The 25,533-nt window shown below is 43.4% G+C and overlaps 1 protein-coding gene across 3 annotated transcripts in view; it reads right to left on the bottom strand.

Moving 5' to 3' along the window:
* lin54 (lin-54 DREAM MuvB core complex component) overlaps positions 1–25,533 on the bottom strand; it is a 98,888-nt gene that overhangs the window by 21,412 nt on the left and 51,943 nt on the right. For 2 of the 3 annotated variants that reach the window (XM_061966324.2, XM_061966323.2), the window contains exons 5-9: positions 18,615–18,770; positions 11,531–11,723; positions 7,274–7,347; positions 7,004–7,201; positions 6,820–6,914 (exon numbers count right to left, since the gene is read on the bottom strand). In XM_061966324.2, the coding sequence (XP_061822308.1) occupies positions 6,820–6,914; positions 7,004–7,201; positions 7,274–7,347; positions 11,531–11,723; positions 18,615–18,770 (716 nt within the window). The remainder of the gene's footprint in view (positions 1–6,819; positions 6,915–7,003; positions 7,202–7,273; positions 7,348–11,530; positions 11,724–18,614; positions 18,771–25,533) is intronic. The other variant, XM_072914177.1, reaches the window with a different exon arrangement.

Here is a 25,533-nt window from a genome sequence, read left to right as displayed (position 1 = left end):
CCTTCGCCCCCCGACGCAAAATGATTATTAGCATTCAGACAGGTTAAAATGTTGCTAAAACCATCACTTTTCTATCAGTCACAGTGACTTTTCAAAACAAAAATATTACAGCAAAAATCATATGGGTTGATTGACATGTTTATTCTGTAAGCTAACTTCAATAGTTTGAAATTATTTTGACAGTTAATGCCAGTTATCCTGTCAACCTTTCACAAGACTTCAATTTGTTAATTGAAAGTATAAACAGTATAAACACTTTTTACAGTAAACAAATGGTAAAACAGTACTAAACAATTCCATTAAAAAAAAAATTGGTGTCATTATTAACTTTCTGTCCAAGCTTGTATAATCTACTGCCTTGTTCAATTGTAAAAAAATATTCTGTGCCTAAAATTCACATTTCTATCACAATTATCATACTGTAAACATGGTAAGCTAACTTCATTACAATTAATAGTCCTGTCAATAGCATGGAATTACAATTCAAATGTAGTTTTTTTGTAAGCCTTTCAAAAGAATTCAAAATATGAAAAATTCATGAAAATTAATTTAAGCCATCAGACACTTGAAAAGTGGCACATCACATCTCTAATGTAATCATTTGAACTTTTCAACAGAAATAGCACTGCAAAAATATTAAGGACATACTTCTGTATTTTGGTAGTTATGCTGTCAACATTTAACAAGATTTCTTCAACTTGGACTTGAAAGCATAAATAGTATAAACACTTTTAACAGTATAACAGTACTAGAGATGCGCGGATAGGCAATTATTTCATCCGCAACCGCATCAGAAAGTCGTCAACCATCCGCCATCCACCCGATGTAACATTTGATTAGAACTGCACCCGCCCGCACCCGCCCGTTGTTATATATCTAATATAGACAATGCAAGGCATTAATGAGGTTATAAAGCTTTTGCCTGTTAAAGAAAGGAGACTGATCCAATGCAGCAGAGACATTCGCGTGCCACGCTGTCACGACCCAGACGCACACCAGTGCGCAATCATATGGGAGCCGCGCTGAGCGCACCTCCAAGCGCGTCTCGCTGCCGGCGACGGCCGGGTTTGGGCCCGACGCTCCAGCGCCATCCATTTTCAGGGCTGGTTGATTCGGCAGGTGGGTTGTTACACACTCCTTAGCGGGTTCCGACTTCCATGGCCACCGTCCTGCTGTCTATATCAACCAGGGTGAGCCCCACCCCTTTCGTGAGCGCACTGCACGCGGAGTGACCCCTGTTACGCGCCCCCGGCAACAGGGGTGGCGGGCAGGTAAGCTGCGCGGGCGGAGCGCGCGGAGTGACCCCTGTTACGAGCCCCCGACCACTGGGGTGGCGGGCAGGTAAGCTGCTTACCTGCTGCGCGTGACGCCGGCCGCGGCGAAGGCGGACGAGGCGGGGTGTCGGTGCGGTGGGCGCGGTGGTCGGGCCCTTCTCGCGGATCGCCTCAGCTACGGCTCCCGGTGGGGCCCTCTCGGGGGAAGGGGCCTCGGTCCCGGACCCCGGCGAGGCGTCCCTTCTCCGCTCCGTAAAAGTGTCCATCTCTTTTTTTTTTTTTCTTCTGTTGTGGCATATGCTGCAGGTGCCTGCTCGTTTTTCGTATGTGGGTAACAACATTTAACTATGTATATATATTTCCCAATTGGTTTAACTGCCACCCGCCTGAATCTATTTAAAATCTTTTTTAATTTTTATTTCAACCGCCCGACCCGACCCGCGGATAAAATCTAATTTTTTTTAATTTCATCCGCCCGATCCGCGGATAATCCGCGGTTGTGCCCGCAAACCGCTCATCTCTAAACAGTACTAAACAATTCCAATAGATAACATTGGTGTCATTACCTTTTTGTTTGCTCAATTATTGCCTCCGTAAATAAAACTTCGGCATTTATCACATCCAAAGAATCTGTTTGGGCGACGAAAAACGGTGAAAGTTTTCCACTTGTATCGCTAGCAACGGCATTAGACTTGTGTTTTTTTTGTCCCAACGTGGTCTTTTACATCGCTAATTCCTCCGTGTCCGATCGAAAAATCTTGTCTGCACAAGGTGCAATTCCAGGGGCGCCGCTAGGGATTTTGGGCCCCATGAAAAGAATCTTTACAGGGCCCCCAACACAGTGTCATTATTTTTTCTGTATTATAATTTCATCATCATTAGGGGCTTCTCTGGGCCCCCCTCCATCATGGGCCCCTAGAATCCGTCTCCTTTACCCCCCCTTTTCGGCACCCCTGTGCAATTGGCGTAGTTTTCACCCTTTTTGGAACGGATAATTATTCCCGGATAGGCTTTTGAATATTCTTCACGGAATGACTGCAGTTTTCTTTTCGGTTTAAGACTCGTTTGCGATTTTTCTCCGGCTGATTCCATGATCGTTCGCTCGTTTGGAAACAATGGCCTCGTGCTTGGCAGCGGTGCTATAAATAGCCTCGCGCATGGCATTCGGAATGGCTCGATAGGAAGTTACGGGAAGCAGTGTCGATTGTCATTGTTGTTACGCCATTTCGTGAATAAAACTTTAAAAAAAAAATAATAATTTAATTACCGTATTTTCCGCACTATTAGCCGCACCTAAAAACCACAAATTTACTCAAAAGCTGACAGTGCGGCTTTTAACCCGGTGCGCTCTATATATGGAATAATATTAAGATTCATTTTCATAAAGTTTCGGTCTCGCAACTACGGTAAACAGCCGCCATCTTTTTTCCCCGTAGAAGAGGAAGTGCTTCTTCTTCTACGCAAGCAACCGCCAAGGTAAGCACCCGCCCCCATAGAACAGGAAGCGCTTCTTCTTCTACTGTAAGCAACCACCCGCCCGCGTAGAAGAAGAAAAAGCGCGCGGATATTACCGTACGTTTCATTTCCTTTGTGTGTTTACATCTGTAAAGACCACAAAATGGCTCCTACTAAGCGACAGGGATCCGGTTCGTGAAAAGACGCAATCTCTCCATCCGCACACGGACTACTATTTCACAGCAACTGCCTAAAGACTTTCAAGAAAAGCTGGCTACTTTCCGTGCATATTGTAAAAACAAGATAGCTGAAAAAAAGATCCGGCCAGAGAACATTATCAACATGGACGAGGTTCCACTGACTTTTGATATTCCTGTGAACCGCACTGTGGATACAACGGGAGCACGTACGGTGAATATTCGCACCGCAGGGAATGAGAAGTCATCCTTCACTGTGGTTCTAGCTTGCCATGCTAATGGCCAGAAACTTCCACCCATGGTGATATTCAAAAGGAAGACCTTGCCAAAAGAGACCTTTCCAGCCGGCGTCATCATAAAAGCTAACTCGAAGGGATGGATGAAGAAAAGATGAGCGAGTGGTTAAGGTAAGTTTAAGTTTACGCGAAGAGGCCGGGTGGCTTTTTTCACGCAGCTCCGTCCATGTTGATATACGACTCCATGCGCGCCCACATCACGCTGGTTTTTAATATATTATTAAAGTTTGACTGACCTATTTGACTGTTTTTTTGACATTCCTTTAGCGCAGTTAGATGCGGCTTACAACACAGGGCGGCTTATAGGTGGACAAAGTTTTGAAATATGCCGTTCATTGAAGGCGCGGCTTATAACCCAGGGCGCCTTATGGTGCGGAAAATACGGTAATGAAAAACCGTATTTTTTAATCACTGCAACCGTAACCCGGAATAGGTTGATGAAAACCGTACTAATTACGGGAAAACCGGAGTAGTTGGCAGGTATGCAGTAATACACCCAAGAATCTACACTTGTTGATTTGTGGTAAAAAAAACAAATGTAAATTTTACAGTAAAATCCTGGCAACTGAGCTGCCTTTTTTTTTTTTTTTTTTAACCATAAAAACAGCAAAAAAAACACACAAAAAAACAGCATTACGGGCTCCAGCACTATGGAATGCCCTCCCGGTAACAATTAGAGATGCTACCTCAGTAGAAACATTTAAGTCCCATCTCAAAACTCATTTGTATACTCTATACCTTTGAATAGCCCCCCTTTTTTAGACCAGTTGATCTGCCGTTTCTTTTCTTTTCTCCTCTGCTCCCCCCTATCCCTTGTGGAGGGGAAGACACACAGATCCGGTGTCCATGGATGGGGTGCTGGCTGTCCGGGGTCGGGACCCGGGGTGGACCGCTCGCCTGTATATTGGTTGGGAACATCTCTGCGCTGCTGACCCGTCTCCGCTCGGGATGGTTTCCTGCTGACCCCACTGTGGACTGGACTCTTACTGTTATGCTGGATCCACTATGGACTGGACTCTCACAATATTATGTTAGACCCACTCGACATCCATTGCTTTCGGTCTCCCCTAGAGGGGGGGGGTTACCCACATATGCGGTCCTCTCCAAGGTTTCTCATAGTCATTCACATCGACGTCCCACTGGGGTGAGTTTTTCCTTGCCCTTATGTGGGCTATACCGAGGATGTCGTTGTGGCTTGTGCAGCCCTTTGAGACACTTGTGATTTAGGGCTATATAAATAAACATTGATTGATTGATTGATTACTGTTTTTCCATTTACACTACATTTTGAGGTGAAATTATTGCAACTTACCATTTTTTTTGACATTTTAGTTGTTAAAAAAATCTACTTATAAAATGCATTAAAAAATGGTGTAATAATACTGTTAGAAGCGGCCCTCTGGGCCCAAACATACACAATTTCAAGACGTCCAAATTGAACTAAAACTCAGATGAATGTTACAATCAAAAGTAGGGCTGGGCGATACGGTCGAAAACTGTATCACGATATAAGTGCTTTATATCCGTCCATAGTGATCATTTTTGATATTTCTATGACATATTGGAAATAAGAGCCAGGAGATAAACACATTAAATGTAAACATTTGTACAAAAGCCAAAAGCAGTGAAGTTGTCACGTTGTGTAAATGGTCAATAAAAAGAGAATACAACAAATCCTTTTCGACTTATATTCAATTGAATAGACTGCAAAGACAAGATATTTCATGTTTAAACTGAGAAACTTCCTTTTTTTTGTGCAAATAATCATGAACTTAGAATTTAATTACAGCAACACATTGCAAAAAAGTTGTCACGGGGGCATTTTGACCACTGTGTTACATGGCCTTTCCTTTTAACAACACTCAGTAAAGGTTTGGGAACTGAGGAGACACATTTTTGAAGTGGAATTCTTTCCCATTCTTGCTTGATGTACAGCTTAAGTTGTTCAACAGTCTTCCTTCTCATATTTTAGCCTTCGCACATTTTCAATGGGAGACAGGTCTGGACTACAGGCAGGCCAGTCTAGTACCCGCACTCTTTTACTATGAAGCATTTAAGTCCCATCTTAAAACTCATTTGTATACTCTAGCCTTTAAATAGCCCCCCTGTTAGACCAGTTGATCTGCCGTTTCTTTTCTTTTCTCCTCTGCTCCCCTTTTCCTTGAGGGGGGGGGGCACAGGTCCGGTGGCCATGGATGAAGTGCTGGCTGTCCAGAGTCGGGACCCGGGGTGGACCGCTCGCCTGTGCATCGGCTGGGAACATCTCTACGCTGCTGACCCGTCTCCGCTCGGGATGGTGTCCTGCTGGCCCCACTATGGACTGGACTCTTACTATTATGTTGGATCCACTATGGACTGGACTCTCACAATATTATGTCAGACCCACTCGACATCCATTGCTTTCGGTCTCCCCTAGAGGGGGGGGGTTACCCACATATGCGGTCCTCTCCAAGGTTTCTCATAGTCATTCACATCGACGTCCCACTGGGGTGAGTTTTTCCTTGCCCGTATGTGGGCTTTGTACCGAGGATGTCGTTGTGGCTTGTGCAGCCCTTTGAGACACTTGTGATTTAGGGCTATATAAATAAACATTGATTGATTGATTGATTGATATGAAGCCACGCTGTTGTAACACGTGGCTTGGCATTGTCTTGCTGAAATAAGCAGGGGCGTCCATGATAACGTTGCTTGGATGGCAACATATGTTGCTCCAAAAGCTGTATGTACCTTTCAGCATTAATGGCGCCTTCACAGATGTGTAAGTTACCCATGCCTTGGCCACTAATACACCCCCATACCATCACACATGCTGGCTTTTACACTTTGCACCTAGAACAGTCCGGATGGTTCTTCTCCTCTTTGGTCCGGAGGACACAACGTCCACAGTTTCCCTAAACAATTTGAAATGTGGACTCATCCGACCACAGAACACTTTTCCACTTTGCATCAGTCCATCTTAGATGAGCTTGGGCCCAGCGAAGCGTTTCTGGGTGTTGTTGATAAATGGCTTTGCATAGTAGAGTTTTAACTTGCACTTACAGATGTAGCGACCAACTGCAGTTACTGACAGTGGGTTTCTGAAGTGTTCCTGCGCCCATGTGGTGATATCCTTTACACACTGATGTCGCTTTTTTGATGCAGGAATCAATGAGGGATCAAAGGTCACGGGCATTGCCGCTTACGTGCAGTGATTTCTCCAGATTCTCTCAACCTTTTGATGATATTACGGAGCGTAGATGGTGAAATCCCTAAATTCCTTGCAACAGCTGGTTGAGAAATGTTGTTCTTAAACAATTTGCTCAGGCATTTGTTGACAAAGTGGTGACCCTCGCCCCCGTCCTTGTTTGTGAATGACTGAGCATTTCATGGAAGCTGCTTTTATACCCAATCATGGCACCCACCTGTTCCCAATTAGCCTGTTCACCTGTGGGATGTTCCAAATAAGTCTTTGATGAGGATTCCTCACCATTTTCAGTCTTTTTTGCCACTTGTGCCAGCTTTTTCGAAACATGTTGCCGGCATCAAATTCCAAATGAGCTAATATTTGCAAAAAATAACTAAGTCGCCCAGCCCAAATAAAAACTACGGGTTACTCACCCGTTGAGCGGCAGTCTGGCCTGCGTCTGGACGGTGGGGGCGGCGGCGGCGTAGCTGGAGCTGTTGGCGATGGTCACGATTGGCGCCTGCTGCAGCTGCACGGAGAGCAGGCGCATGGATCATGGATACCACATGGTGAGTGAGTGAGTGTTCACCAGTGGAAGAAAAAAAAAAGGCCACTGACCTGCGTGACGTACTGCGCCGGTAAGACGGCGTAGCCCACGTTGCCCCCTCCCGGGGCTGACGTCAGCACGGTGCCCGGGGGCAGGTTGGCGAAGTTGGGCTGGATCTGCGGCAGCGCCGTGGCGGGCATGATGAGGCGCTGCTGGGTGGGCGTGCTGGTGACCACCTGGGCGGCCGACGTCAGCTGCTTGGGCACCATCTGTGGCGAAGACGTTCAAATGAGGCTAGGTGGGAACCCGGGGAAAAAAAGGGCGCCGACGCTAACCCTCACCTGCTTGACGCTCTGCGCATGCACGATGGGCATGGACATCCCCATCGCCCCCGTACTGACCACCATGGGTTTGGCTGCGGGATGGCACAACATTAATTTCACACTCACGGCCCTAAAGACCTATCCCCAGCTCGCACCTGTACACGCGGAATAAGCACCTGTGCAACGTGGCCGAGTCCTAGAGCCACTGAAAGGTCATGGGAATCACCTCCACGTTTCAGCATAGAAATAAAATACGAAGACTGAAAATAATACAAAACCCCACGGCATGCTCACTGCGATCGCTCCTCATGCGAGTGACTTGCGCCAAAGAAAAAATCAGAATGACTCCAAATGATGATGATAATCCACAAAGTCAAGGAAATTGCAGTAAGAGGAGCAAACAAGTGCCAGGTACTCTCTATGTATTTGAAACTGTTTATCATTATTGTTGTGTATTTTCAATTGTCTTGTGGATGTTAGATGCAGCATCAAAGGACTACAGGTGGAAATGAGCATGGTGCTAAATCTGCTGCAGCCATCTTCTTAATGTAACTGCACAAATAAACCATCAAGTACCGTACACATGCTAACTGGTAGCATGCTATTACAGCCCAGGAATTGTGGGAGGGGCTTAGTGTTCAGGCCTTCACTCCCACACACTCACACTCCCTCTCTCACTCACTCACTCTCACTCTCCCACTCTCATTCTCACTCTCACACTCTCTCACACACTCACACTCTCCCACACACACTCACTCTCTCTCACTCACTCTCTCACACTCACTCTCCCACACTCTCTCACACATTCACTCTCTCACACTCACTCTCACACTCTCCCACACTCAAACACACACACACTCCCACACTCACACTCTCTCTCACTCCCACTCTCACACACTCTCTCACACACTCACTCTCTCACACTCACTCTCACTCTCTCACACTCACTCACTCTCCCACACTCACTCTCTCACACTCACGCTCACTCTCTCACACTCACTCTTTCACACACACACTCTCACACTCACTCTCTCATACTCACACACACTCACGCTCTCCCACACTCTCTCACACTCACACTCACTCTCTCACACTCACTCACACACTCTCTCACACTCACTCTCCCACACTCACTCTCCCACACTCACACTCACTCTCCCACTCTCTCACACTCACTCTCTCCCACACTCACTCTCCCACACTCACACTCTCTCACATATTCACTCTCTCACACTCACTCTCACACACTCAAACACACACACACTCCCACACTCACACTCTCTCTCACTCCCACTCGCACTCTCACACACTCTCTCACACACTCACTCTCCCACACTTTCTCACACTCACTCTCTCACACTCACTCACTCTCCCACACTCTCTCACACTCACTCTCTCACACTCACGCACACTCTCTCACACTCTCACACACACACTCTCACACTCACTCTCTCATACTCACACACACACTCACCCACACTCTCTCACACTCACACTCTCTCACTCACTCTCTCACACTCACTCACTCCCCCACACTCTCTCACACCCACTCTCTCCCACACTCACACACACACTCTCTCACACTCACACTCCCACACTCTCTCCCACTCTCATTCGCACTCTTACACTCTCTCACACACTCACTCTCTCACACTCACTCACACACACACACACACACACACACTCACTCTTCCACACTCTCTCACACTCACACTCTCACACACACACTCTCTCACACTCACTCTCTCCCACACTCACTCTCTCATACTCACACTCTCCCACACTCTCTCACACTCACTCTCTTACACTCACACTCACTCTTTCACACTCTCTTACACTCACACACACACTCACACTCACTCTCTCATACTCACACACACTCACACTCTCCCACACACACTCACACTCTTTCACACTCTCTCACACTCACACTCACTCTCTCACACACACTCACACTCTCTCACACTCTCTTACACTCACACTCTCTCACAATCACTCTCTCACACACACTCACACACACTCTCTCACACTCTCCCACACTCTCAGTTTGCAGGTCCAACACTTGCACCTGGTTTCACTATAGTTGAAGGGAGTCCACTCTCTCCTTGCCTGCTCTACTCGGTCCTGCATGGCTTCTTTTTTTGCACATTCATGTTAGTTTTGTCTTTTGTTCCACTCCTTTTTTGTTCTATTAAAAAATATTTTGTGCACATGTAACTTTGTTGTCGCCGCTACCGGAGCCAGCCGTAACAATGCTAACTTTTTTTTTTTTGTTTTACATATATTGCAACCCTTTCATCCAGAGTCATATACTGTACCTAGCAGGTACAGTATATGACTTAGGGGCGGTATGGCGTAGTGGGTTGAGCGGCCGTGCCAGAAACCTGAGGGTTGCAGGTTCGCTCCCCGCCTCTTGACATCCAAATCGCTGCCGTTGTGTCCTTGGGCAGGACACTTCACCCTTGCCCTTGGTGCCACTCACACTGGTGAATGAATGATGAATGAATGATAGGTGGTGGTTGGAGAAGTCGTAGGCGCAAACTGGCAGCCTCGCTTCCGTCAGTCTACGAATGTAGCTTACCACCAGCAGGTGTGAATGAATGATGGGTTCCCACTTCTCTGTGAGCGCTTTGAGTATCTAATAATAGAAAAGCACAATATAAAATCTAATCCATTATTATTTTTATTACCTTGCTACTATATGCTACCTGTTAAGTTTGGCCCGGCGGTGCTCTTTTGTATTTGTTGTGTTTACCTTTGTTTCTTACATTGAACAAAGAGAGCACAGTCGACCAAGTCAAATTCCTTGTGTGTTAAACATACTTGGATTTCGATTTTTTTTTTTATAGCAATTATTTTCATCGAGAGAATGCCAAGAGTGTGCGAAAAAGTAATCAGGGCAAAGGCCGGCTATTTTGAAGAAAGTAGAATATAAAACATGTTTTCAGTTATTTCACCTTTTTTTTGTTAAGTACAGAACTCCACATGTGTTCATTCATAGTTGTGATGTAACAATCTACAATGTAAATAGTCATGGAAATAAAGAAAACACATTGAATGAGAAGGTGTGTCCACACTTTTGGCCTGTACTGTAATTATATATATATATATATATATATATATATATATATATATATATATATATATATATATATATATATATATATATATATATATATATATATATATATGTATGTATGTATGTATGTATGTATGTATGTATGTATGTATGTATGTATGTGTGTGTATATATATATATCTATATCTATATATATATATATACATACATACATACATACATATATATACATACATATATACATATATATATATATATATATATAAATACATACATACATACATACATACATATATATATATATACATATATATATACATACATATATATACATATATATATATATATATATATATATATATATATATATATATATATATATTGTATTAATGTAATACAAAAATTACAAATCTTAACATAATTGGATATTAAGAGTACGTAAAAATTTTGACTTCTACATTGTTTACTTCCATGACAACCTCCTAAAAGTTTTGTAATCAATCAGAAATGTCAAGCAGCTAAAATGCGCAAAACATGGATAAGTGTCGAGCGTGTTTTGTATTTTTCCCCATCATGCTTTGATTTAAATGGGTTTAATTTTGAATTTTTTAGGGTGCCTGATTGTTTTTTATAATTTCTACAAAGTTCAGTGAGCCATGAACCATGTGTTGGTTGGATTTTTTTTCTGTTGCACCATGACTAGGGAAGCATGTTTGCATTTGGTCATATAAGTAATTGCTGTGCTCACTTGGATTTTTTTTTTGTTGCACCATGACTCGGGAAGCATATTTGCATTTGGTCATATAAGTAATTGCTGTGCTCACTTGGATTTTTTTTGTTGCACCATGACTAGGGAAGCATGTTTGCATTTGGTCATATAAGTAATTGCTGTGCTCACTTGGATTTTATTTTTGTTGTTGCACCATGACTAGGTAAGCGTTTTTGCATTGGGTCATATGAGTAAATTCTGCACTCACTTTAATAAAAGCATAATTAAGGGTCATTAACCTGAATTACTTGTGTTGTCCACTAAATAGCAACATAATAGTAGCATCGAAATTGGCAGATTATTAAAATGAATGCAGTCTCCCAATGGATTCAATTCCTTATTAAACTTATGACGTCTCGGGGGCCAAATTGAAGATGTAGTCTGCACACCCGTGCACTAACCCATGAAGAAGCCACAAATAGGTCACCTGTCTGCATGGCGCTGGTGCTGGGGGTGCTGGCCTGCACCACGCCGCTCGCCGTGGTGGCCGTGACCAGGCGAACGTAGTGGAAGCGGCTTCCCGGCACCTGGATCTGCTGCACGTTGGGCTGGGTGGCCAGCGGAATGATGTTCTTGAACTGGGAGCCTCCTACCGCCACCGACTGGACCGGCTTGAGATTCTGGAAGAGAGGAAACGGGGTTCAGACACCTTTTACGTCTGAACAAACGCGGCACAAACACACGGTACTTTTGTGTCTTTATGTGGTAATAATTCATATGAAGAAACAATTAAACAACAATAGGTAATGATAACTGCGCTGTCCGTTAGTTGTATCGTGTGTTTTGCAATTCAGTTTGTTGTATGTGTGTTGTTGTAGTCAGGGAGTAGTCTTTGCTTTGTCTTTTGTTGAGTCCTACAAAGGGTTTATACTGTAAGTAGTTTGCTTCCTACACACCAGCTGTTAGATTGTAACGTGCCTCCGAGTTGTAGTTTTCATTACCCATTTTGAAGAATTGCAATGTAAAATCACCATACTTGCCAACCTTGAGACCTCCGATTTCGGGAGGTGGGGGGTGGGGGGGCGGGGGGCGTGGTCGGGGGTGGGGGCGTGGTTAAGAGATATATATATAAGAAATACTTGACTTTCAATTAATTCTAGCTATATATATATATATATATATTATTACATATATATATATTATTACATATATATATATATATATATATTATTACATATATATATATATATATATATATATATATATATATATATATATATATATATATATATATATATATAAAAATAAATAAAAGAAATACTTGAATTTCAGTGTTCATTTATTTACACATATACACACATAACACTCATCTACTCATTGTTGAGTTAAGGGTTGAATTGTCCATCCTTGTTCTATTCTCTGTCACTATTTCAGAACACACACATTATACAAATATACATTATAAAATCAATAAGAAAACGGGAGCTCTAATTTGGGAGTCTGAATTAGGATCAGAAGTTCCTATATAAACATTGCGCACTCACGTCGCCTTTTTGTATCGATCACTGCAGCTGTGCACTGGATTCATTCACAAATACAAACTACAACTCACAAACACTTTAGAGTTAGGCTCCACCATCAGAATGTGTACTTAAACTTATAAAGATCACATGGATATTATTCAGTGAGTTGATTCACCAAAACTAACCTGTTATACAGGAGGAACAAGCACACAGGACGTTTCAATTGTTGACAGACTGGTCGCGTTCATCAGAATGACAAGACACTTCCGGTCTGCAGGTGATAGAATTCAATTGGGAAGAAACGCCCTACTGCCCCCTACTGACCAATGTGAATACTGATAAATGTGTAATGACAGCTCCAAAAACGATTTCCATCCATCCATCCATCCATTTTCTACCGCTTATTCCCTTTTGGGGTCACGGGGGGCGCTGGAGCCTATCTCAGCTACAACCGGGCGGAAGGCGGGGTACACCCTGGACAAGTCGCCACCTCATCGCAGGGCCAACACAGATAGACAGACAACATTCACACTCACATCCACACACTAGGGCCAATTTAGTGTTGCCAATCAACCTATCCCCAGGTGCATGTTTTTGGAAGTGGGAGGAAGCCGGAGTACCCGGAGAGAACCCACGCATTCACGGGGAGAACATGCAAACTCCACACAGAAAGATCCCGAGCCCGGGATTGAACCCAAGACTACTTAGGACCTTCGTATTGTGAGGCAGATGCACTAACCCCTCTGCCACCGTGAATTCAAACCACAAAATAAAATAAATAAATCAACACAAAAATGTGACACATTATGGGTGGGTCACATATGCATGTACAGTAGATGGCAGTATTGTCCTGTTTAAAAGTGTCACAACATTGCTGTTTACGGCAGACCAACTGCTTTATGGTAGACGAATACTTGACTGCTGTTGTTGTGTGTTGTTACCGCGCTGGGAGGACGTTAATGAAACTACCTAACAATAAACCCACATAAGAAACCAAGAACTCGCCCTCGATCATTAGCTGTTTATGTTGTGGGAAAGCGGACGTGTGAACAGGCTGTCAACACGTCACTCAGGTCCGCATGGAGCTGGAGGGGGCGTGGCCTCCAGCTCCGCCTGAATTTCGGGAGGAAATTTGTCCCGGGAGGTTTTCAGGAGAGGCGCTGAATTTCGGGAGTCTCCCGGAAAATCCGGGAGGGTTGGCAAGTATGAAAATCACTAATGCTAATCGGGTTTGGTTTTGGAATTGGAATTGTATTATTATGGTACTATTGTGTATTATTTTGTTGGACTTTTTTTGGATTTTGTTGAATTACTAAAATAATTAAAAAAAAAAAAAAATAATAATAATAATGCTAATCAGTAGCATGTATATGGCATATTCATAGTAAATTAGCATCCAGCTAATGCTTTTTGACCTCTTTTTTTTGTCCTGTCCAGCTACTCAGGCAAATCATATTGTTGATATAGATGACAGATTGACTTTGCCAAAAGAGAAGTGTGGAATACTTCTCGTGTTGTCTTGTTTGTATTTAGACTTTATGAAATGGATTTATATTAGTATTTGGTGCAGCCGGACCGAAGCAGGAGGAAAAAAGAAGAAGACAGAGGGGGAAATTGCGGGGGAAGGAGTGTAAGACAGAGTCAACAACAAACACAACAATAACAATAACAACCACAACAACTGAACATCATCAGCAAATATAACATGTACAAATATGAAAGTAAAAGTGATAGCAAAGAAGCAGTTAGTGAAGTAAATATTAATAACAGAGAAATGACAATGAACATTATTACACTACAAATGGAGCAATAGCAATAGAACTAGCACTATTGATAATGAAAAATAACAATATTTACCTCTATTATCAACAATACAATTGTTTCAAATGCAACAATACATACATGTCATGATAACTCATACTTGCCAACCCTCCCGAAAATCTCCCGAAATTCAGGCGGAGCTGGAGGCCACGCCCCCTCCAGCTCCATGCGGACCTGAGTGACGTGTTGACAGCCTGTTCACACGTCCGCTTTCCCACAATATAAACAGCTAATGATGGAGGGCGAGTTCTTGGTTTCTTATGTGGGTTTATTGTTAGGCAGTTTCATTAACGTCCTCCCAGCGTGGCAACAACACACAACAACAGCAGTCAAGTGTTCGTCTACCATAAAGCAGTTGGTCTGCTGTAAACAGCAATGTTGTGACACTTGTAAACAGGACAATACTGCCATCTACTGTACATGCATATGTGACCCACCCATAATGTGTCACATTTTTGTGTTGATTTATTTATTTTATTTTGTGGTTTGAATTAGTTTTTGGAGTTGTCATTACACATTTATCAGTATTCACATTGGTCAGTAGGGGGCAGTAGGGCGTTTCTTCCCAATTGAATTCTATCACCTGCAGACCGGAAGTGTCTTGTCATTCTGATGAGCGCGACCAGTCTGTGAACAATTGAAACGTCCTGTGTGCTTTTTCCTCCTGTATAACAGGTTAGTTTTGGTGAATCAACTCACTGAATAATATCCATGTGATCTTTATAAGTTTAAGTACACATTCTGATGGTGGAGCCTAACTCTAAAGTGTTTGTGAGTTGCAGTTTGTATTTGTGAATGAATCCAGTGCACAGCTGCAGTAATCAATACAAAAAGGCGACGTGAGTGCGCAATGTTTATATAGGAACTTCTGATCCTAATTCAGACTCCCAAATTAGAGCTCCCGTTTTATAATGTATATTTGTATAATGTGTGTGTTCTGAAATAGTGACAGAGAATAGAACAAGGATGGACAATTCAACCCTTAACTCAACGATGAGTAAATGAGTGTTATGTGTGTGTATATGTGTAAATAAATGAACACTGAAATTCAAGTATTTCTTTTATTTATATATATATATATATATATATATATATATATATATATATATATATATATATATATATATATATATATAGCTAGACTTCACTGAAAGTCAAGTATTTCTTATATATATATCTTAACCACGCCCCCAAACACGCCCCCGCCCCACCCCGACCCCCACCTCCCGAAATCTGAGGTCTCAAGGTTGGCAAGTATGTGATAACTTGAAATACAAAAAGCAGATAAATGGAGGGGAAGAAAGAGAAGCGAACTGTATTAACCTTGTAGATTGTTATAGTGTGTTACCCAGTATCCCCTAGGGCAGGGGTTGGCAACCTTTACCACTCAAAGAGCCATTTTGACCCGTTTCACAAATTAAAGAAAACAATGGGAGCCACAAAACTCTTTTGAAATTTAAAATTAAATAACACTGCATACAAAGTTTTTTTTTGCTTTGTGCTATGTATAAACCAGGGGTCTCAGAGACGCGGCCCGCACCTTAATAACAACATTTAATGTTAGTGCGGCCCGCGAGTTTTATATGAATGGCGCTTGACAGCGTCATACTTGCCAAACTTCCCGATTTTACCGGGAGATTCCCGTATTTCAGGGCAACTATTCTCTCGAATGTCTGCTGACTTTCACCCTAACAACACTAATAAGGGCGTGCCGTGATGGCACTGCCTTTAGCGCCCTCTACAGTCCGTACTAACAGCGTGCCAGCCCTGTTACATGTAGTATGAGACTTCTGTACGTACACATAAGTGACCGCAAGGCATACTTGGTCAACAGCCATACAGGTCACACTGAGGGTGGCGATAAAAACAACTTTAACACTCTTACTAATATGCGCCACAATGTGAACCCACACCAAACAAGAATGACAAACACATTTCGGGAGAGCATCTGCACCGTAACAGTTCTTGTCAAAAGTCTAGCAGCCGCATTTTGTACCAATTGTAATCTTTTAATGCTAGACATAGGGAGACCCGAAAATAATACGTTACAGTAGTCGAGACGAGACGTAACGAACGCATGAATAATGATCTCAGCGTCGCTAGTGGATAAAATAGAACAAATTTTAGCGATATTACGGAGATGAAAGAAGGCCGTTTTAGTAACACTCTTAATGTGTGATTCAAAGGAGAGAGTTGGGTGGAAGATAATACCCAGACTTTGCCGAGTCGCTTTGTGTAATTGTTTGGTTGTCAAATGTTAAGGTGGTATTATTAAATAAATGTCGGTGTTTAGCAGGACCGATAATCAGCATTTCCGTTTTCTTAGTGTTGAGTTGCAAGAAGTTAGCGGACATCCATTGTTTAATTTCATTAAGACACGCCTCCAGCTGACTACAATCCGGCGTGTTGGTCTTCTTTAGGGGCATGTAGAGTTGGCTGTCATCAGCATAACAATGAAAGCTAACACCGTATTTGCGTATGATGTCGCCTAGCCGGCAGCATGTAAATACTAAATAATGCAGGACCAAGAACCGAACCCTGAGGAACTCCGCACGTTACCTTAACATAGTCCGAGGTCACATTATTATGGGAGACGCACTGCATCCTGTCAGTAAGATAAGAGTTAAACCACGACAAGGCTAAGTCTGACATACCAATACGTGTTTTGATACGCTCTAATAAAATTTGATGATCGACGGTATCGAAAGCAGCGCTAAGATCAAGAAGCAGCAACATAGATGACGCATCAGAATCCAACAGCAGAACAAATACCCAGAATCCCATGCATACATTATACACCCCCGCACGTTACCTTAACATAGTCCGAGGTCACATTATTATGGGAGACGCACTGCATCCTGTCAGTAAGATAAGAGTTAAACCACGACAAGGCTAAGTCTGACATACCAATACGTGTTTTGATACGCTCTAATAAAATTTGATGATCGACGGTATCGAAAGCAGCGCTAAGATCAAGAAGCAGCAACATAGATGACGCATCAGAATCCAACAGCAGAACAAATACCCAGAATCCCATGCATACATTATACACCCCTGCTACCAACAAACCCCGCCCCCCCACACATCAACCCCCTGACCCCCTCCGTGTGTTGGTTGAGGTGGGCGGAGTTGGGGGGGCGGGGTTTGGTGGTAGCGGGGTTGTATAATGTATTAATGCTCATTGTCATTTCTGTATTATTTTTTATTTTTCGCTAACTGCTTATTTGCTATTACTTTTACCATCATATTTGTACATGTCATATTTGCTGATGTTGCTCTATTGTTGTTTGCTGTTGTTGTTTTTGTCTCTCTGTCTAATCCCCCTCTTGTCCCCACAATTTCCCCCTCTGTCTTCTTTTTTTCCCCTCTTTCTATCCCCTCCTGCACTAAATGATAATATAAATACATTTAATAAAGTCAAATACAAATAAGGCAACAAGAGAAGTATCCTACACTTCTCTTTTGTAAAGTAAATCTGAACAGCCGACATGGGCATCTACATCTACTATATGATTTGCCTGAGAAGCTGGACAGGACACAAAAAATAATAATAATAATGTATGCATGGGATTCTGGGTATTTGTTCTGTTGTGTTTATGTTGTGTTACGGTGCGGATGTTCTCCCGAAATGTGTTTGTCATTCTTGTTTGGTGTGGGTTCACATTGTGGCGCATATTAGTAAGAGTGTTAAAGTTGTTTATATCGCCACCCTCAGTGTGGCCTGTATGGCTGTTGAACAAGCATGCCTTGCAGTCACTTACGTGTGTAAGCAGAGGCCGCATACAACATGTGACTGGGCCGGCATGCTGACGTCAATATTGTTGTCCGGGTGAAAGGTGGAGAATGGTTGCCCCGGGAGAGGCACTGAAATTCGGAAGTCTCCTGGAAAAATCGTGAGGGTCGGCAAGTATGAAGCTGAGCCGCATCAGAGTGATCAAAGAGCCGCGGGTTGCCGACCCCTGCCCTAGGGCAACAAGGTTAATACATGTTTGACTTCAATATTGCTTAAATTGCAACATTACTTGGCAGAAGTCCGCTACAAATACGCCTGTTTTACCGCCAGATGCCAAGTCTCTTTACCGGATGCGACGCCACATGCAACCACGGTATCCAAATATGGTACCTTTGAGTCGGTACCCGAGGGTATCCGGTCGACTTCAGTACTCATCCCTGGAGACAGCGCCTCAGAAACAATTCGGAATAGGTCCCGGTGTGACGGGTTCTCACCTGCGCTGTCGCCTGGCCGGCGGCCATCTTGACTGGCGAGCCGGAGGCGGGCTGCTGTACCGAGAGGATCTGCTGGCCCAGCGCCACGCTGACCGGGAGGGTCACCGACTTCTGGGGGCCGCTGGAGGTCGGCGAAGCCACGGACACCACGGTCACCTGGTAGAGGAGTCCACTCATATCAGTCAGTCGTGATCAAGGACACGATCTAAGCTCGGACCGCTACGTGTGACACTTGGGACCACCTCCCAAACACAGACTTTAAGGCAGCGGCTTCTCTTAGCGCCAACATAAACCTCATGACATACAAGTCACATTTGGTGTGTTTTTGTCTATCTTTGATCTTTTTAAGCCAAAGAAGAGGAAGCAAAAAGACTCTTCTTCTTGACTTTTCCATAAGCTGTTCACTACCACCCCCTATGGTTGCACTGGAGAACTGCACCATTGAAAAGGCATGTACTAGAGATGCGCGGTTTGCGGGCACAACCGCGGAGTCCGCGGATTATCCGCGGATTGGGCGGATGAAATTTAAAAAAAATTAGATTTTATCAGCGGGTTGGGTCGGGTCGGGCGATTGAAATTAAAAAAAATTAGATTTTAAATAGATTCAGGCGGGTGGCAGTTAAACCAATTGGGAAATATATATACATAGTTAAATGTTGTTACCCACATACGAAAAACGAGCAGGCACCTGCAGCATATGCCACAACAGAAGAAGAAGAAAAAAAGGGATGGACACTTTTACGGAGTGGAGAAGGGACGCCTCGGAGAGGGCCCCACCGGGAGCCGTAGCTGAGGCGATCCGCGAGAAGGGCCCGACGCACGTCCAGGGTCACCACCGCGCCCACCGCACCGACACCCCGCCTCGTCCGCCTTCGCCGCGGCCGGCGTCACGCGCAGCAGGTAAGCAGCTTACCTGCCCGCCACCCCCGTGGCCGGGGGCTCGTAACAGGGGCCACTCCGCGCGCAGTGCGCTCACGAAAGGGGTGGGGCTCACCCTGGTTGATATAGACAGCAGCTAGGACGGTGGCCATGGAAGTTGGAACCCGCTAAGGAGTGTGTAACAACCCACCTGCCGAATCAACTAGCCCTGAAAATGGATGGCGCTGGAGCGTCGGGCCCATATACCCGGCCGTCGCCGGCAGCGAGACGCGCTTGGAGGTGCGCTCAGCGCGGCTCCCATATGATTGCGCACTGGTGTGCGTCTGGGTCGTGACAGCGTGGCACGCGAATGTCTGTGCTGCATTGGATCAGTCTCCTTTCTTTAACAGGCAAAAGCTTTATAACCTCACTAATGCCTTGCATCGTCTATATTAGATATATAACAACGGGCGGGTGCGGGCGGATGGCGGGCGGATGCGGTTCTGATCAAATGTTAGATCGGGTGGATTGCGGATGGTTGACGACTTTCTGATGCGGTTGCGGATGAAATAATTGCCTATCCGCGCATCTCTAGCATGTACCGTATTTTTCGGACTATAAGTCGCTGTTTTTTTTTCATAGTTTGGCCGGGGGTGCGACTTATACTCAGGAGCGACTTATGCATACCTGCCAACTTTTGAAATCAGAAAAACCTAGTAGCCAGGGTCCAGGGGCCGTAGGCCCCGGTAGGTCCAGGACAAAGTCCTGGTGGGGGGTTCAGGGGGGCGAAGCAAAATGATTGATTGCATTCACACAGGTTAAAATGTTGCTAAAACCATCACTTTTCTATCAATCACAGTGACTTTTCAAAACAAAAATATTACAGCAAAAATCATATGGGTTGATTGACATGTTTATTCTGTAAGCTAACTTCAATAGTTTGAAATTATTTTGACAGTTAATGCCAGTTATCCTGTCAACCTTTCACAAGACTTCAATTTGTTAATTGAAAGTATAAACACTTTTTACAGTAAACAAATGGTAAAACAGTACTAAACAATTCAATTAAAAAAAAAATTGGTGTCATTATTAACTTTCTGTCCAAGCTTGTATAATCTACTGCCTTGTTCAATTGTAAAAAATATTCTGTGCCTAAAATTCACATTTCTATCACAATTATCATACTGTAAACATGGTAAGCTAACTTCATTACAATTAATAGTCCTGTCAATAGCATGGAATTACAATTCAAATGTAGTTTTTTCGTAAGCCTTTCAAAAGAATTCAAAATATGAAAAATTAATGACAATTAATGTAAGCCATCAGACACTTGAAAAGTGGCACATCACATCTCTAATGTAATCATTTGAACTTTTCAACAGAAATAGCACTGCAAAAATATTAAGGACATACTTCTGTATTTTGGTAGTTATGCTGTCAACATTTAATACGATTTCTTCAACTTGGACTTGAAAGCATAAATAGTATAAACACTTTTAACAGTATAACAGTACTAAACAATTCCAATAGATAACATTGGTGTCATTACCTTTTTGTGGCTAAAATCCAAATTTAGCAACGGCATTAGACTTGTGTTTTTTTGTCCCAACGTGGTCTTTTACATCGCTGATTCCTCCGTGTCCGATCGAAAAATCTTGTCTGCGCAAGGTGCAATTCGCGTAGTTTTCACCCTTTTTGGAACGGATAATTATTCCCGGATAGGCTTTTGAATATTCTTCACGGAATGACTGCAGTTTTCTTTTCGGTTTAAGACTCGTTTGCGATTTTTCTCCGGCTGATTCCATGATCGTTCGCTCGTTTGGAAACAATGGCCTCGTGCTTGGCAGCGGTGCTATAAATAGCCTCGCGCATGGCATTCGGAATGGCTCGATAGGAAGTTACGGGAAGCAGTGTCGATTGTCATTGTTGTTACGCCATTTCGTGAATAAAACTTAAAAAAAAAAATAATAATTTAATTAATGAAAAACCGTATTTTTTATCACTGCAACCGTAGCCCGGAATAGGTTGATGAAAACCGTACTAATTAATGGAAAACCGGAGTAGTTGGCAGGTATGCTTATGTGTGAAATGATTAACACATTAGCGTAAAATATCAAATAATATTACTTATCTCATTCACGTAAGAGACTAGACCAGGGGTCGGCAACCTTTACCACTCAAAGAGCCATTTTGACCAGTTTCACAAACTAAAGAAAACAATGGGAGCCACAAAAATCTTTTGCAATTTAAAATGAAATAACACTGCATACAAAGTTTTGCTTTGTGCTATGTATAAACCAAGGGTCTCAGACACGCGGCCCACACCTTAATATGAAAATGGGGGGGGGGGGGCTGATGTGTGAGGGAGCAGGGTTGGGGTGGGGGCGGGGTTTGGTGGTAGCAGGGGTGTATAATGTAGCCCGGAAGAGTCAGGGCTGCATGGGATTCTGGGTATTTGTTCTGTTGTGTTTATGTTGTGTTAAGGTGCAGATGTTCTCCCGAAATGTGTTTGTCATTCTTGTTTGGTTTTGGTTCAAAGTGTGGCGCATTATTAGTAAGAGTGTTAAAGTTTTTTTCCTGCGAGAGGCACTGAAATCCGGGAGTCTCCCGGGAAAATTTTTACGACAGACTATGATTTTCAGGGCTTGTATTCTCTCGAACGTGCTGTGATGATACAGCATTTGGGCGCCCGCTACAACCAGCGTGCCGGCCCGGCCACATGTTGTATGGGGTATTTGCTTGCTAACGTAAGTAACAGCAAGGCATACTTGGTCAACAACCACACAGGTTACACTGACGGTGGCGGTATAAAAAAACTTTAACACTCTTACTAATAATGCGCCACACTGTGAACCCACACCAAACAAGAATGACAAACACATTTCGGGAGAACATCTGCACCATAACACAACATAAACACAACAGAACAAATACCCAGAATCCCATGCAGCCCTAACTCTTCCGGGCTACATTATACATCCCCGCTACCAATCCCCGCCCACCTCAACCGACACACGGAGGGGGGGGCTGATGTGTGAGGGAGCAGGGTTGGGGCTGCATGGGATTCTGGGTATTTGTTCTGTTGTGTTTATGTTGTGTTAAGGTGCAGATGTTCTGTGTTTGTCATTCTTGTTTGGTTTTGGTTCAAAGTGTGGCGCATTATTAGTAAGAGTGTTAAAGTTGTTTTATATGGCCACCGTCAGTGTAACCTGTGTTGCTGTTGAGCAAGTATACGCCTTGCTGTCACTTACGTGTGCAAGCAGAAAATCCACACAACAAGAGGCTTGATTGTAGAGGGCGCCAAATGCTGCACCATCATGGCACGCACTTATTATTATTGTAAGGGTGAAAATCGGAGGATATCGATCCCGGGAGTTTCCTGCGAGAGGCACTGAAATCCGGAAGTCTCCCGGGAAAATTGGGGGGGTCGGCAAGCATGCAGCTGAGCCGCATCAGAGTGATCAAAGAGCCGCATGCGGCTCCGGAGCCGCGGGTTGCCGACCCCTGGACTAGACGTATAAGATTTCATGGGATTTAGCGATTAGGAGTGACAGATTGTTTGGTAAACGTATAGCATGTTCTATGTTATAGTTATTTGAATGACTCTTACCATAATATGTTACGTTAACATACCAGTTGGTTATTTATGCCTCATATAACGTACACTTATTCAGCCTGTTGTTCACTATTCTTGATTTATTTTAAATTGCCTTTCAAATGTCTATTCTTGGTGTTGGCTTTTATCAAATACATTTCCCCAAAAAATGCGACTTATACATGTTTTTTTCCTTCTTTATTATGCATTTTCGGCCGGTGCGACTTATACTCCGGAGCGACTTATACTCCGAAAAATATGGTATGTTTGGCTGGAAAAGTCTGATCAGATTTTTTTTATTCCACCTTCTCAGAAGTCTCACTATGAAAACTCCCCTGCCTGTTGGAGAAATTGTGGGAATTAAAATGCAAACCACTAGCATGTTTTCTGGGACTGCTCCACCATAAAGGACTATTGGAAAGAGATACACCAAGCTCTACAGGATATTTTCCAAACGTGAAATACCCCTTGAAAGTAAAAAAGACTGTTTTTCGGACATGTACAGTGGGGCAAAAAAGTATTTAGTCAGCCACCAATTGTGCAAGTTCTCCTACTTAAAATGATGACAGATGTCTGTAATTTTCATCATAGGTACACTTCAACTGTGAGAGACAGAATGTGAAAAAAAATCCAGGAATTCACATTGTAGGATTTTTAAAGAATTTATTTGTAAATTATGGTGGAAAATAAGTATTTGGTCAATAACAAAAATTCAACTCAATACTTTGTAATATAACCTTTGTTGGCAATAACAGAGGTCAAACGATTACTATAGGTCTTTACCAGGTTTGCACACACAGTAGCTGGTATTTTGGCCCATTCCTCCATGCAGATCTTCTCGAGAGCAGTGATGTTTTGGGGCTGTCGCCGAGCAACACGGACTTTCAACTCCCTCCACAGATTTTCTATGGGGTTGAGGTCTGGAGACTGGCTAGGCCACTCCAGGACTTTCAAATGCTTCATACAGAGCCACTCCTTCGTTGCCCGGGCGGTGTGTTTGGGATCATTGTCATGCTGGAAGACTCAGCCACGTTTCATCTTCAAAGCTCTCACTGATGGAAGGAGGTTTTGGCTCAAAATCTCACAATACATGGCCCCGTTCATTCTTTCCTTAACACGGATCAGTCGGCCTGTCCCCTTAGCAGAAAAACAGCCCCAAAGCATGATGTTTCCACCCCCATGCTTCACAGTAGGTATGGTGTTCTTGGGATGCAACTCAGTATTCGTCTTCCTCCAAACACGACGAGTTGAGTTTATACCAAAAAGTTCTATTTTGGTTTCATCTGACCACATGACATTCTCCCAATCCTCTGCTGTATCATCCATGTGCTCTCTGGCAAACTTCAGACGGGCCTGGACATGCACTGGCTTAAGCAGGGGGTCTCATCTGGCACTGCAGGATTTGATTCCCTGTCGGCGTAGTGTGTTACTGATGGTAACCTTTGTTACTTTGGTCCCAGCTCTCTGCAGGTCATTGACCAGGTCCCCCCGTGTGGTTCTGGGATTTTTGCTCACCGTTCTCATGATCATTTTGACCCCACGGGATGAGATCTTGCGTGGAGCCCCAGATCGAGGGAGATTATCAGTGGTCTTGTATGTCTTCCATTTTCTGATAATTGCTCCCACAGTTGATTTTTTCACACCAACATACTTGCCTATTGTAGATTCACTCTTCACAGTCTGGTGCAGGTCTACAATTATTTTCCTGGTGTCCTTCAACAGCTCTTTGGTCTTGGCCATAGTGGAGTTTGGAGTCTGACTGTTTGAGGCTGTGGACAGGTGTCTTTTATACAGATAACCAGTTCAAACAGGTGCCATTAATACAGGTAACAAGTGGAGGACAGAAGAGCTTCTTAAAGAAGAAGTTACAGGTCTGTGAGAGCCAGACATCTTCCTTGTTTGAAGTGACCAAATACTTATTTTCCACCATAATTTACAAATAAATTCTTTAAAATTCCTACAATGTGAATTCCTGGATTGTTTTTCACATTCTGTCTCTCACAGTTGAAGTGTACCTATGATGAAAATTATAGAACTCTGTCATCATTTTAAGTGGGAGATCTTGCACAATCGGTGGCTGACTAAATAGTTTTTTGCCCCACTGTACCTCAGGACTGGCTGAAAAAAGATAAACACTTAATGAATATCCTACTGGTTGCCTGTAAAAAGACCGTTACTAGGAAATGGATATCCCAGGAGAGCCCGACTTTGAAGCAATGGATGGAAATCACAATGGACATATATAAAATGGAGAAGATAACTGCCTTTATTAATTATAAATTGGAGAAATGTACTTCATACTGGGAAAACTGGGTCAATTATGTCACGCCCCATAAGCCTGACTTTAATTTCTCAAATTAGTGATTGCACTGCTTAAAATGTTTTTTTTTTTTTTAAAGGATTACTCCCTATGTCAAGACTTGGTCCTGGGGTTTAGTTTTTCTCGAAGGCAACGGAAAGTTGGCT

This window comes from Nerophis lumbriciformis, linkage group LG11, assembly GCF_033978685.3.
Source record: "Nerophis lumbriciformis linkage group LG11, RoL_Nlum_v2.1, whole genome shotgun sequence".
NCBI lineage: Eukaryota > Metazoa > Chordata > Actinopteri > Syngnathiformes > Syngnathidae > Nerophis > Nerophis lumbriciformis.
The sequence above is the reverse complement of the archived record's forward strand: the minus strand, read 5'-3'. Positions and strand labels throughout refer to the sequence as shown.